The sequence below is a fragment of the Bombus pascuorum genome, chromosome 1, assembly GCF_905332965.1.
Source record: "Bombus pascuorum chromosome 1, iyBomPasc1.1, whole genome shotgun sequence".
NCBI classification, from domain to species: Eukaryota; Metazoa; Arthropoda; class Insecta; order Hymenoptera; family Apidae; genus Bombus; species Bombus pascuorum.
Genome location: NC_083488.1, coordinates 2,481,980 through 2,493,201, shown reverse-complemented (window position 1 = coordinate 2,493,201; position 11,222 = coordinate 2,481,980). Strand labels below are relative to the sequence as shown.

The 11,222-nt window shown below is 34.0% G+C and overlaps 2 protein-coding genes across 4 annotated transcripts in view; one reads left to right on the top strand and one right to left on the bottom strand.

Annotated features, from left to right (window-relative positions):
- Positions 1–2,595: 2,595 nt before the first annotated feature.
- Positions 2,596–11,222, bottom strand: part of LOC132916122 (DNA-directed RNA polymerase II subunit Rpb4-like) — a 346,958-nt gene continuing 338,331 nt past the window's right edge. The window contains exons 2-4 of one of the 2 annotated variants that reach the window (XM_060975917.1): positions 5,180–5,290; positions 2,977–3,157; positions 2,596–2,842 (exon numbers count right to left, since the gene is read on the bottom strand). In XM_060975917.1, the coding sequence (XP_060831900.1) occupies positions 2,668–2,842; positions 2,977–3,157; positions 5,180–5,243 (420 nt within the window). In that variant the 5' untranslated portion in view covers positions 5,244–5,290 and the 3' untranslated portion in view covers positions 2,596–2,667. Of the gene's footprint in view, positions 2,843–2,976; positions 3,158–3,230; positions 4,998–5,179; positions 5,291–11,222 lie in introns of those variants that run through there. The other variant, XM_060975916.1, reaches the window with a different exon arrangement.
- LOC132916115 (neprilysin-2) overlaps positions 5,482–11,222 on the top strand; it is a 43,097-nt gene continuing 37,356 nt past the window's right edge. For both annotated transcript variants that reach the window (XM_060975905.1, XM_060975904.1), the window contains exons 1-2: positions 5,482–5,679; positions 7,758–8,275. In XM_060975905.1, the coding sequence (XP_060831888.1) occupies positions 8,127–8,275 (149 nt within the window). In that variant the 5' untranslated portion in view covers positions 5,482–5,679; positions 7,758–8,126. The remainder of the gene's footprint in view (positions 5,680–7,757; positions 8,276–11,222) is intronic.

Genomic DNA, 11,222 nt, shown 5'->3' with positions numbered 1-11,222 from the left:
GTAGAGGGTTTTAGTAACTCTGTTCTAGCTACTGCTCTCGAGAATACGGCTATTCCAAGAGCCCCGTTTACCGGACAATTTCTAGAAAATAGCATCGTTCTAGAGGAACCAGCGAGGAAACATCGAAAGGGTTAGTAGAAGAAATTGAACGAGGTGTAGGTTGTACAGAGGATATACTTTACAATTATTTCCACCTACTGCGACTAACAACTCCCTTATGATTCCTGTACCAACGATGCGATATTTCCAATATATCCTTTACGATGTTCTATATTTTCTTGAGTCAACTAGAGCTATCTTATTACGTTTGAACTGCTTGTACAATTTTTCGTAATACCCTTATTAAAATTTTCTTTATACCTAGCTACTTAAAGTCGAAAAGCAACGAAGATAATATGGTAAAGTAATATCGACTCTCGCGATTAAAACCTGCCTCGTGTGATATTTTACGATTCGTTGAATGTCGGCTACGAACTTCTTATAGCCTATAAAGTATAATACGATTTAGCAGTTATTATCTCGGCAACATTGTAACATTTCCACGTCAAACGTGCACGATGACACGTGATATGTGGGAAAATCACATAACACTTTTTTATTTAAGATGGTGCGAGGATATTCATATATTTCGATCTTAAGCGATTAAGCCGGGTTCAGTTATTACGTTTTCAATTATTATTTATCGTTCCTTGTGTGTATTCTTGACTGTTCGCCAAATATCACCAACGTCCATATAATAGGATACGGAGATAATCTTTTCGTCGAGCTATCCGGCACGGTTAATCGGTAATCTTTGAGATAATGCTCCTTCCCAAATCAATCCGATTTTGCTATCTTCCTACTTCTGCGCGTATTGGAAAGACTCGCGCTATAAACCAAGCAATATATTCTATGAATTTACAAACGATTAACGACCATCGTAATTATCTTAAGAGGTTCGTGGGAGTAATCGAAGGACCGATTATCGCGTGCCGACTATGGCGAAGTCGCTCTTCTCAATAGCACACACGCGATTAAAGTAAACGTATGTAAAGGACAATGTATAGACTAGGTAGATCATAAACGTGTATGAAACCAAGAAACCCGCTAAATATAGCAGTTCTTATTTCGATAATGATGAAAAGGATGGATGAAGGAAACAGTCGAAAGCAAATAATTCGATTGCCTTGTTTTTTCGAATGGGAAGATGGGAACACGGAAAACGGTGGAAAATTACATGCTCGTAGACGCGCGCCAAACACGCAATTGATCAATAAACCCTCATAAACGTAGCGTTTCATTTGCCACATTTCTTATTCATAAACCAGAAGTAATTTTTACGATAATCGTAGATGTTAAATTTTCAATAGCGAGTTAATACGATGTCCGTTTTCTTAAAATTTTACGTTTTACAGGATAAAAATATGTATTTATTTTTGTTTGAACATGTCCTGCCTCTCTATTTTATCAAGGGAAAATGGAGAGAATTAAATATATATATACAATGAAGATGGCGTCTTGTTCCATACCATCGTGCGAAAGAAACGTCCGTGTCACAGATTTCTGCCTTACCTTCTTCGCTTCCTCACTTTTCGATTAATTTTCGTCAGTTTGGAATTTCTTCAGAAAGAATTCACCGATATCATCGAATAAAACAACTACTAGCACTTATTTTCAATCACATTACATTCAACAATGAGTAACAGGAGAACCTGTAAACACGTCCAAACATGGATCTAAAGACATCGATATGTCGCCTAGGTTCTGTGAACTTTATGCTATGACTACGTAGCGTAGCAATGCAACAGGCGTCGATGTATGTACTTACCTACAATCGCGATTTTGCGATTTGTCTTTCCATCTTTCCTTTAATAGTAGTTTGGATACTATTAATAACCTATACGTGCAATTACGATTCAGCATTATCGAGGAATTTTTTTTCAAATCGTTTCGCAATCACCCGTAATAATTTTCTGTCTTAATATACTGATATTAAACTATGAAAAAGAAAGGGAAAATTAATATTGGAAAAAATAAATTTGAATCATTATTACGAGAAATTATATTATAACAAATTATACAGCATCGTCCTTGATTCTTATCGCGTATATTATTCCGCGAAACGAGCATCAAAAGGAAGTTCGATCGAGGGTTTGCTCAACGACGCAGTGTAGTGATAATGAGGATCCATTCCTGCGAGCAGTCAACTGTATGCAATTATCCAATGGTAATGCACGGTTAGTAGTAAGCTGTTAGTCGGATTAGCTGGTTTGTTTCAAAGGATTCGTTTAGCTGTCAAATTTCGTAATTAGTGACCGTATATTATTGGAATTAAATAAAAATAAAATTCATAAATTTTTAAATGTTATACTTTCATACCTTTATGTAGATCAAGTTTTTCAATATGTAATTACATACATGATTGAAGCTTCGATATATCTACATCTGTTATAAATAATCTTTTTTATTTTATCTCCATTTGTAATTACATTCTGCCTGATATTAGAAATTATTTGTACTCTTAAGGCACATTCATAAAATCTTATTCACTCATAACAGTATAAATAAAGAATATTGTAAATAAAAAAAAAAAAAAAAAAATGGAAATCAATAACATAGTTATTAGAAAAAATTTTATTTTGTGCTATATAAAATGATCACAGTGAAAGGCATATTTTAAATTACATTCTAATATTGAAGAGATCGTTTTGTTTGTATGTCTTCTAATATTGTACGAAGTTCCTCATCTTCTAATCGTCCTTCTAAACTGGGTATCAAAGCCTTTGCCTCTTCTGGCGTTTCCGGGCAAAGATTTGCGAGCGAAGCTAGTTCAAATTTATGAAGTTTCTTCTGCATAAGTAAACTAAACAAAAATATACAAATTTTATAACTTGCTGTGAATATTTTTTATTAAAGAGGATAATTTAAGGAAGTAAATTTTTGTCTTAGGTATAAAAGTATTTATGCTTAAGACGTCAGTTTTGTGATGGTACTTACTTTCTTACAGCAGCAATGGTTTCTTTATTTTTAAACCGACGAAATCGGTTCGTATAAGTTAAACTCTTCATAAAAACTTCAGAGAATTCCTGTTCCTCCTCGGCTGACTCATTTTGAGCTTTCCTGTGCTCCAACAGCATCAACACTTCCGAAATTAACAAGGTCTCTGCATTTTCAAATTCTAAAAAAAAAAATTACACATAGAGCTTTTATTAATCAGACAGTATTGTTTACGCAATTTACTTAAAACTTACTTTATTTTCTTTAAGTCACTCGTGGGTACATTTTTGATTGAACATTACTAATCACAAATTTTTAACAAAATCTTATTAATCATATTTTGCAAAAAAGATACATTTATTGTATAATATAAATATAGCACAAAACATTATATATAAATTTACATATGTTGCTTATTATAATATGTATAATTTAATTTTATTATATTATATATATAATTTATTATAGTACGTTTAATATATATTTTAATTTATATGCACACTTTATTACAGTCGATCTTTTACAACTCTTACTTGAAATTCTTAATTATAAACCTTAGTATGTAATATCACAATCCTGGCAGTATCCACGAACTATAATATACAAATATTTCGCATTTTTACTAGATTAACGAACTGTATATCATTGATTTGGTTTATTTATATATCCCTTTTCCGTAAGAAAATCATATATTTTTCGTGTTTTATTTACGTCAATTTTAAGCAAAACCCTAGCTTGTGCCAATCTAAGATAACCAGCTTTTTTGTTTTCTGTTATTAAAATTTGTTTGAAATCGAGGTAATTAGTAGGTACTATACGCGTAATTGAACAAAGCTCTTTTTCGGCTGAAGTTAATTTCTCATATCCTGGAAGACCTTGAATTGCAAGTGGCGGCGCCGTTTTTCGTTGTGCGATTGTACTCGATATGGAATTACTAAAATTAATGTTGCAACCAGGTAATATAGTCTTCCAGCTATAGTCAGGATTATTCAAGTATTGTTTCCTTTCCTTTTCATTCTCTTGCCTAAGTTTGCTTAACTTTTGGAATATTGGAACACTATGAAAGTGTTCCAAACCATTATTGCGAAATTCAAATAACTTATTAAGATAATTTTTAAGTTCTCCCGCTCTATGTAAGCCTTCCATGAAATAATCGAACTCTATACCTCCTAATAATTGCATAAAAATTAATAATCTTTCTGCAAGTGCTCTAGTTATTGTACATTCGTATCTCTGTATCCAAGATATGGTCCTTCTAAATGCTATCAGTCCATGATTACGTATAATTTTTCTTCTCCTCATACGTTCTTTCAGTCTGTTATTATATGCTTGTACTATAGCTACTTGTAATTCTTTTCCTAATTCATAATTATTATCGCTTACATCAAATTCATCGTAGTACAAGTTGGAAATTAATAATTCTGCATGATTATCAAAATTGACTTCAAAATCTGATCTTGCTGCATTGTATCCAGCCAAAAGTTTACAATTAAGAGTATTAGGCGCAAACCGAGGAGGTTCTTCTAAATCTTGCAATTTATATAAATAAGGAATAGGTTCACAACCAACCAAACTAGCTTTCGTTTCTTCCATTTTTGGCAATCCTGGCAAAGCCTGATTATCGATATAATATTGAAGATAATGACTTTTACATTCTTCCATCGATTTCCCTTGTATTCGTCTGGCCATGTCAACCCAATTACCAAAACCACACTCCTGTAAAACATCTAAACATTCTAATTCTTGTTTCGCTGTCCAACCACTTTCATCGATCAAGGGAAATTCGTTCTTTATGATGATATAGTCGTGATCGTTTCTGTGACTGCTAATTTCTGATCCGTTGGAGAAACAAGAGGGACACAATTCCATACTATCACACACAGCACAACGAATATACGGCTCTGTCAATGCGGATTTGCATACGCGGCATATTGGGTCTGAAGTAATGATTTCATCGTTCACGACTGACACGTCGAGTTCTACGTTATGTCCAATCTTTTCTGTTCTACTCGATGAGTAGTCTAAAAGAGGATAATCGTTACTTTAGGCCATGCCGCAATTAAACATTATCTTTACACGGTACAACGTAAAATGTTAATTGTTATCGGAAAAAACATTAACAAACATCATATGATTATAGGTTAGAAACAGACAGCATTGTTTCCGTCTCTTCTTGCTAAATAAAAGAAAAAAACAAACATACCTTTCGGAAATTGCAAGTCCGCCGCATCTTCCTCCGTCATATCAGTTAAATTCGGATTAGTCATATTTTTTTATTATATTAATTCTCTACAGTGCTCTAAAAGACACCCTTCTCCTTAAACGTATACTATACTACTAACCTCGCTACTCACTACGCTACGCTTGTGCCAATTAGCTGGAGTTGTAAGTACTTGTTTTGCTCACCAGATGGCAGTTCCAGACCGTGTACATATATACTTGATCGGTAAATCTTTTAATGTTTTGTATTCTAGCGCCGCTATTTTAAATGCAACGCTTAAATCAGTTGACTACGTGAAGTGTGCAGAATTTAAGTTTCTAAAATAATTTAACATTTTTAATGTCCCGCATAATATGGAAATCGAAATAGTGTTTTAATTAGTTAATAAACAAGATTAAAAAGAACGTCAAAGATATGTCAGCTTCGTCATATTGAACGAGAAACGTTGGAAACGATGAGCATTTATTTTCCAAATACATTAGGTATGTATGTTATTTAAGAACGTATCGAACCTTGAAAACGGCGGTTGAATTACGAACATAACCTGAATGTATAAAATCGTGAAGGTCTCAAGTAAAATTGTATGTTTTCCGAATACGGAATTAAACAATTTGACATCGAAATAATTAACATGCGTAGTATACTATCTTTCAAATCAGTTAGACACGCGTACGTGTTAGTTACACAGATATAATGCCCTCGAACTGAGCGAACGTAACAAACCACGAAACTAAATATCTTTTTGGCTCAGGTAACTCGATACATATCTCACTGTCTTACGAAGGATAAGTTTCTCAAGAAAATTTTGTTGTATATAATTATGACTGACGTAACTGCGGTTTCATAGAATAAATTCTGAGTAATTTTATCTTTCTTATAAAACTACAGTGCTATCTCACTGTTTGTGTCCGAATTAGTTTATCTTACTTGTAGATCTCTGTACTTATTTTCTTACTTCTTTAACACGTGAGTTTATCTAAAATAAGAAAAATATTTTGTTGCATGTGATCCGATGTTTCAAGTCGAGATGGTTTGATACATAAAAAAGCAAATAAGGTACAAAAATGTATTAAAAAGATAGTATTAAAAAATATTTATCGAAATAAATATACAAACATTATTTAGTATCGTTCTAAGAAATACGCGAAATAAAACTAAAAAATATACGAAAAATACCAGACAAAGGAAGCCAGGTGTACGAACGAGTTCGCCTACGTTATCTTTTATAAAACAAACGATGCTTGTCATGTAACGTGGACACATTTAAGAATACGTCCACATGTTGAACTCTCTATCGGAACGTATAGTTTGCAAAAGAATAATAATAAGTCACTCGCGGATAATAATAGAGTCACTATGCAAATATTGGCAACAGTCTCGTGAAAGCGATGTACGAGAATTCCTGATACTGTAACTTGAAATTAAAAATAATTGTCATATATAATTTTATAATTTATTGAAATACACATAATCTTGTGATTTATTGAGAAGAATAAGAAACATCTAAAAAAACGTTTTTAAAGCTCTTAATCTACTAAATCTATGGAATATTGAAGTTTAATTTATTAAATCCAGAAAAGTTTGAGAAAATTTATTGAATCAATTTTTTTTTTTTTTTTTTTTTAGTTTCAATATTTAATTTATTGTTCCAGTAAAATGTACACTTGACATATTCGTTCCATAGTTTTCAATTTGGATTATATAATATCCAGGCAATGAGAAGGAAGACCATTATCTTCCGTTTACAACCATAATTCTTTGGTCGATTTACGTCAGGATTATTGAAAAGACACTTAACCTTGGCCTTCGTACCTTCCGTAAGGGATTTCATTCGGGATAATAACTTGTTTTTAGCCCTCGTAATAAGCCGAAAAGATTCATATCGCGCGTTTATTGTGACCTGCTAGGCGTGGAAACCGGTTTCATTGAAATTTTTACGAGTCAACCGATCGATCCAAATCAAAAAACTTATCGCTTCGTGTAATATCCTATTCCTTTCTTCCCAGAGAAAAGTATTCACCGTCTGGAAAATTTTCATTTTACCATCGAATAACGCGAGTCGTTTCAACTATTGCAACATTTTGCGAATTTTAATACGACAATAGCCGACGTACTATATCACTTAAACACGTGTTTTATATTCGGATGAGACATATTATACGTGTCATGTGTCGAGGAAAATACAGATTTATAAAAGTTATCGTATGCATTACCGATTATAGTACTCTTCGTTTCATTTTACATATGAAAATAACGACGCAATACGGCAATTAATTTCTAATTATCGCCAATCATAAACTGATTTATCGTAAATGTTTTCACGATATTTACGAAATATTACAAATAATTGTATCTGAAAATTCATTGCGCGCGCGTAACAAAAATAAAAAAGTGGAGGCGTGTTGGGAAAAAGTAGTTCGTCTTGGAACAAGATTAATTGGCATGATTTCTGTAGATATCTGAAAATAGGAATCGTTCCACCAACGGTTATTATCGTAACGGTTGCGTAAACATCGATCTTTAGCGACAGCTTCCTACATTGCGCTCGATTCTCTTGCAGGCGAAGAGAAGTTTGACGAAGATGAATTTGCACGTGAAATACACACCGAATGAAAATCCCCGTATGGCGATATCTATGGCAATGTCACGCAACAAAAGGAACATCGTCACGAATAACACCGTGTATAGGACGCGAGCATAATTTAAGACGATAGTCCGGCTACGACAAGGACCGAGACTGTTTCCAAACACGGACAACGCGTCCATATCGTGGTACAACGATCGAATATGTATCGAGAGTCCTCGAAGGACTGACTCAAATACGCTGAAGCGTGTTTCTCTTTTGTTTCCTTTCTTTTTTTTTTTTTTTTTTCACGTGACCGCGCTGTGTTTCTCATATTCGTGACTTGGACGATCTCTTGACGAACGAATGATGAATCCCGAGCAACCGGATTTTTCCAACGCAAGAACGCTACATTTCCGTACTCACGATGACGGTGATAACGTTAAAGAAGAAAGCGTTCGATCGGACCGAGGAAACATCTTCGACAACGTTTACAAAATGACTACTATAGATAGGTACGTTCCTTTTATCGAATAAAAAGTGAAAATATAACGAGGCAAATAATAAAATTGTCGAAGAAGATATAAAGATACATTGGCTTTAAGTTAACGAGGGAATTCAATCTCTCGATTAAAGATATTTCTGCGTGTAGACTGAATCAACCGAGAAATATGCTTTATTTTTTTCTTTCTATCCTTTCGTTCAATTTTACGTAAGATTAGATCGAGTATTATTTGATTGGGTTCTTTTATAATAGTTAGAGCATTAAATAATACTCGAATACATTGCTTATAACCTAGAAGATATATAAGAAAGGAAAAACAAATGATATCGACGAATTCACTCGTTTTATTTATTCTGAGCACGATTTCAAAGAAGAAATTAATGTAAACGTATGTATTTCTTGTTTGATAGGTCCCTAGAAAGTTCGTTTCCTTACTTTTTATCGATCCTTATATTTTCTTCGTAAAGTTCATTCTAACGCTTCTTTCATCTCGTAGACATTATAACGAAAAAACTCGGCGATTTAACAACTCTCGCGGAACAGCTTTCGTAAGAAAGAATTAATTCTGTGAGAGAAATATGGTAATATTATTTTAGAATACTCATTTAATAACATAGTGTTGGCGACTAACGGAGATCGAACGCAAAGTTTCTATTTCGAACTACGTACATGTGCATGTAAAAACGAATGATACTTTCATGGATAAATGAAACGTCAGACAACAGTGATCAACGGTGAAAAATATGTTATTGTTTCCAGAACTTCCCGTTATTTTTACACCGTTCCGACATGAGAAATGAAACAGGAGCATTTGCTTCTTTTAAAGCTAACAGAACAATAAGGATTTCTATTTTCTCTATTTTTCATAAAAAACACAAAAAAAGAAAATATGTAGATTATATGACATTGAAATTAGTTTAAAAGTAGAAAAAAATTGTTAATATTATATATATATCGATCTTGACAAGGAAGAAATCTCTCTTTCTCTTCTGCGCTCTACTTGCTATGATTTTCGAATTTCTATCTTTCAATCTCATATCTGGTTAAAAAAACAAAAAGACTCGTAACGTTGCGAGGCAACTTTACGTGAAATTAAAACGGACCTATATCGAATAAAAGATCGTTTAACGATAAATAACGATCAATTTGGATCGGAAACGATCCGAAAGATGCAGCAGAATCAATTAACTTCGCCTGTTTCAGCCATTATCCATAAATCTATCTCGCATTACCTATTTTAGACAGACTTTGAACGTTAAACAAACTAACAAATAAAATTCCTATATATGTTCATAGTTAGCTATTTATCTAACAGTCTAAGAGTACATGACCAGGTAATAAAACCAAAACATTTAACGGTCCAATGAAAACCTATACGCCACAGGCTAGTTAACGAATAATGCATAGGATCATTAAAAAATTAACTGTGATTTCCAGGAAATTAATGTCAGTCGTCAAAGTGTTTCCTCGTTTCTTCGCTGGGAATTCCGTATACCAGCACGAAGATGCCGTTATCGGCTGACAATAAATTTCCAGTCGTTCACAGGAATTGAATCTGTATGGTAAAGATTTAGGGTTGCCTACATACGATCGGATATCTTTTTTATACGAGTAGAGTTGGGATTTATTTTTCTTCGCGCCGTATTCTTCCCCAATCGAACGAAAGAAAAGAAGAAAAAAAAACACCGTTTTCGAAAGGGTTATCGGACCTTTTACGGCATTTGTGACTTCGATTTACCTCATTAGCATCGCCTTCGGCATTTCTATATAACGGAACAACCAATATACATACAGAAGCAACCAGTGCGTTCGAAGGCGAACGGTGCAACTTGCATTTTACGACTTGGTTTACGATACTGTACATCTTCGCTTCCGTCGATCAACAAAAAATACATGTAAATTTTGTATTCATCATTTGTGACAAAGCATGTCGCGACCGATATTCCATAGTTAAAAGTTCATTCGTTTAGCTTTTTCTCGTGAAATATTTTAATGAGAATAATTTTGTAATATTTTAGAGAAATATCACTCGAGATATTCAAATTATAGCGATCGCGAGTCGATGACCTACTAAGAATTTTTGTAAACTTCGTCTCAACTGTAACTTTGATTCTTCGGTGATACAGTGTTGCAACAGCTAGAAACGGTTAAAGAAACAAAAGGTTAAGGCGTACCATGTGCTGTCTAGGAAAGAAGTTATCTCAAATTATTACCATAACGTTCTTCCAACTTGAAAACAGCATTGCCAAAATGAACAAAGAACCGCTTCCTTCTTAAAACATCTTCCTGACACATCGCCAAACTTCTGCTTTCATTTCTTCCTTTTCAATCCGATTCCCTTTGTTAACTCTTACGATGATTCACGCTGTTAAATCGACAGTAAAAAAGAAAAAGGAACATTTCCACGAATGATTTGCCAACAGTTTTCTGATCGATCATCGGAAACAGTCTCATTTAAATGCAACGAAGATAACAGGCGGGCGGGCTCGGCGACAAGTTCTTTCGTATGCAAATGCGAAACGATGCTCCTATACGATACCATTGAGATGCATCGCTTGCTTATTCTTGATAAGATTTATTTTAATCGTAATAATTTTCTTTTTAATTATCACAGCTAGATACTTATAATGGTATATGATGATTAGAATGGAAGTATGATCGTAAACGATCGCGTAGAAACGAATCTTCGAACATTTTGCATCCAATCTCGAGTTTGCGTCCGATCGTCCGATTGCTTCGTAAACAGCCTTCAATCGTAGAATGGCATCCGTGTAGCAGTCGTGCATGATTATTAGACAGCGGAGACACGAATGAATATTCATCGCGTTGTCGAGCAGAGTAACGTGGTATGGTGTGGCGTGGCGTGGCATGGTTCACGGTGGATTCTTGGTGGCAAATCCTGTTTCTGCACTTGGACGACGAAATTACGCGCTTCTAAACGCAAATTGCGAGTTACA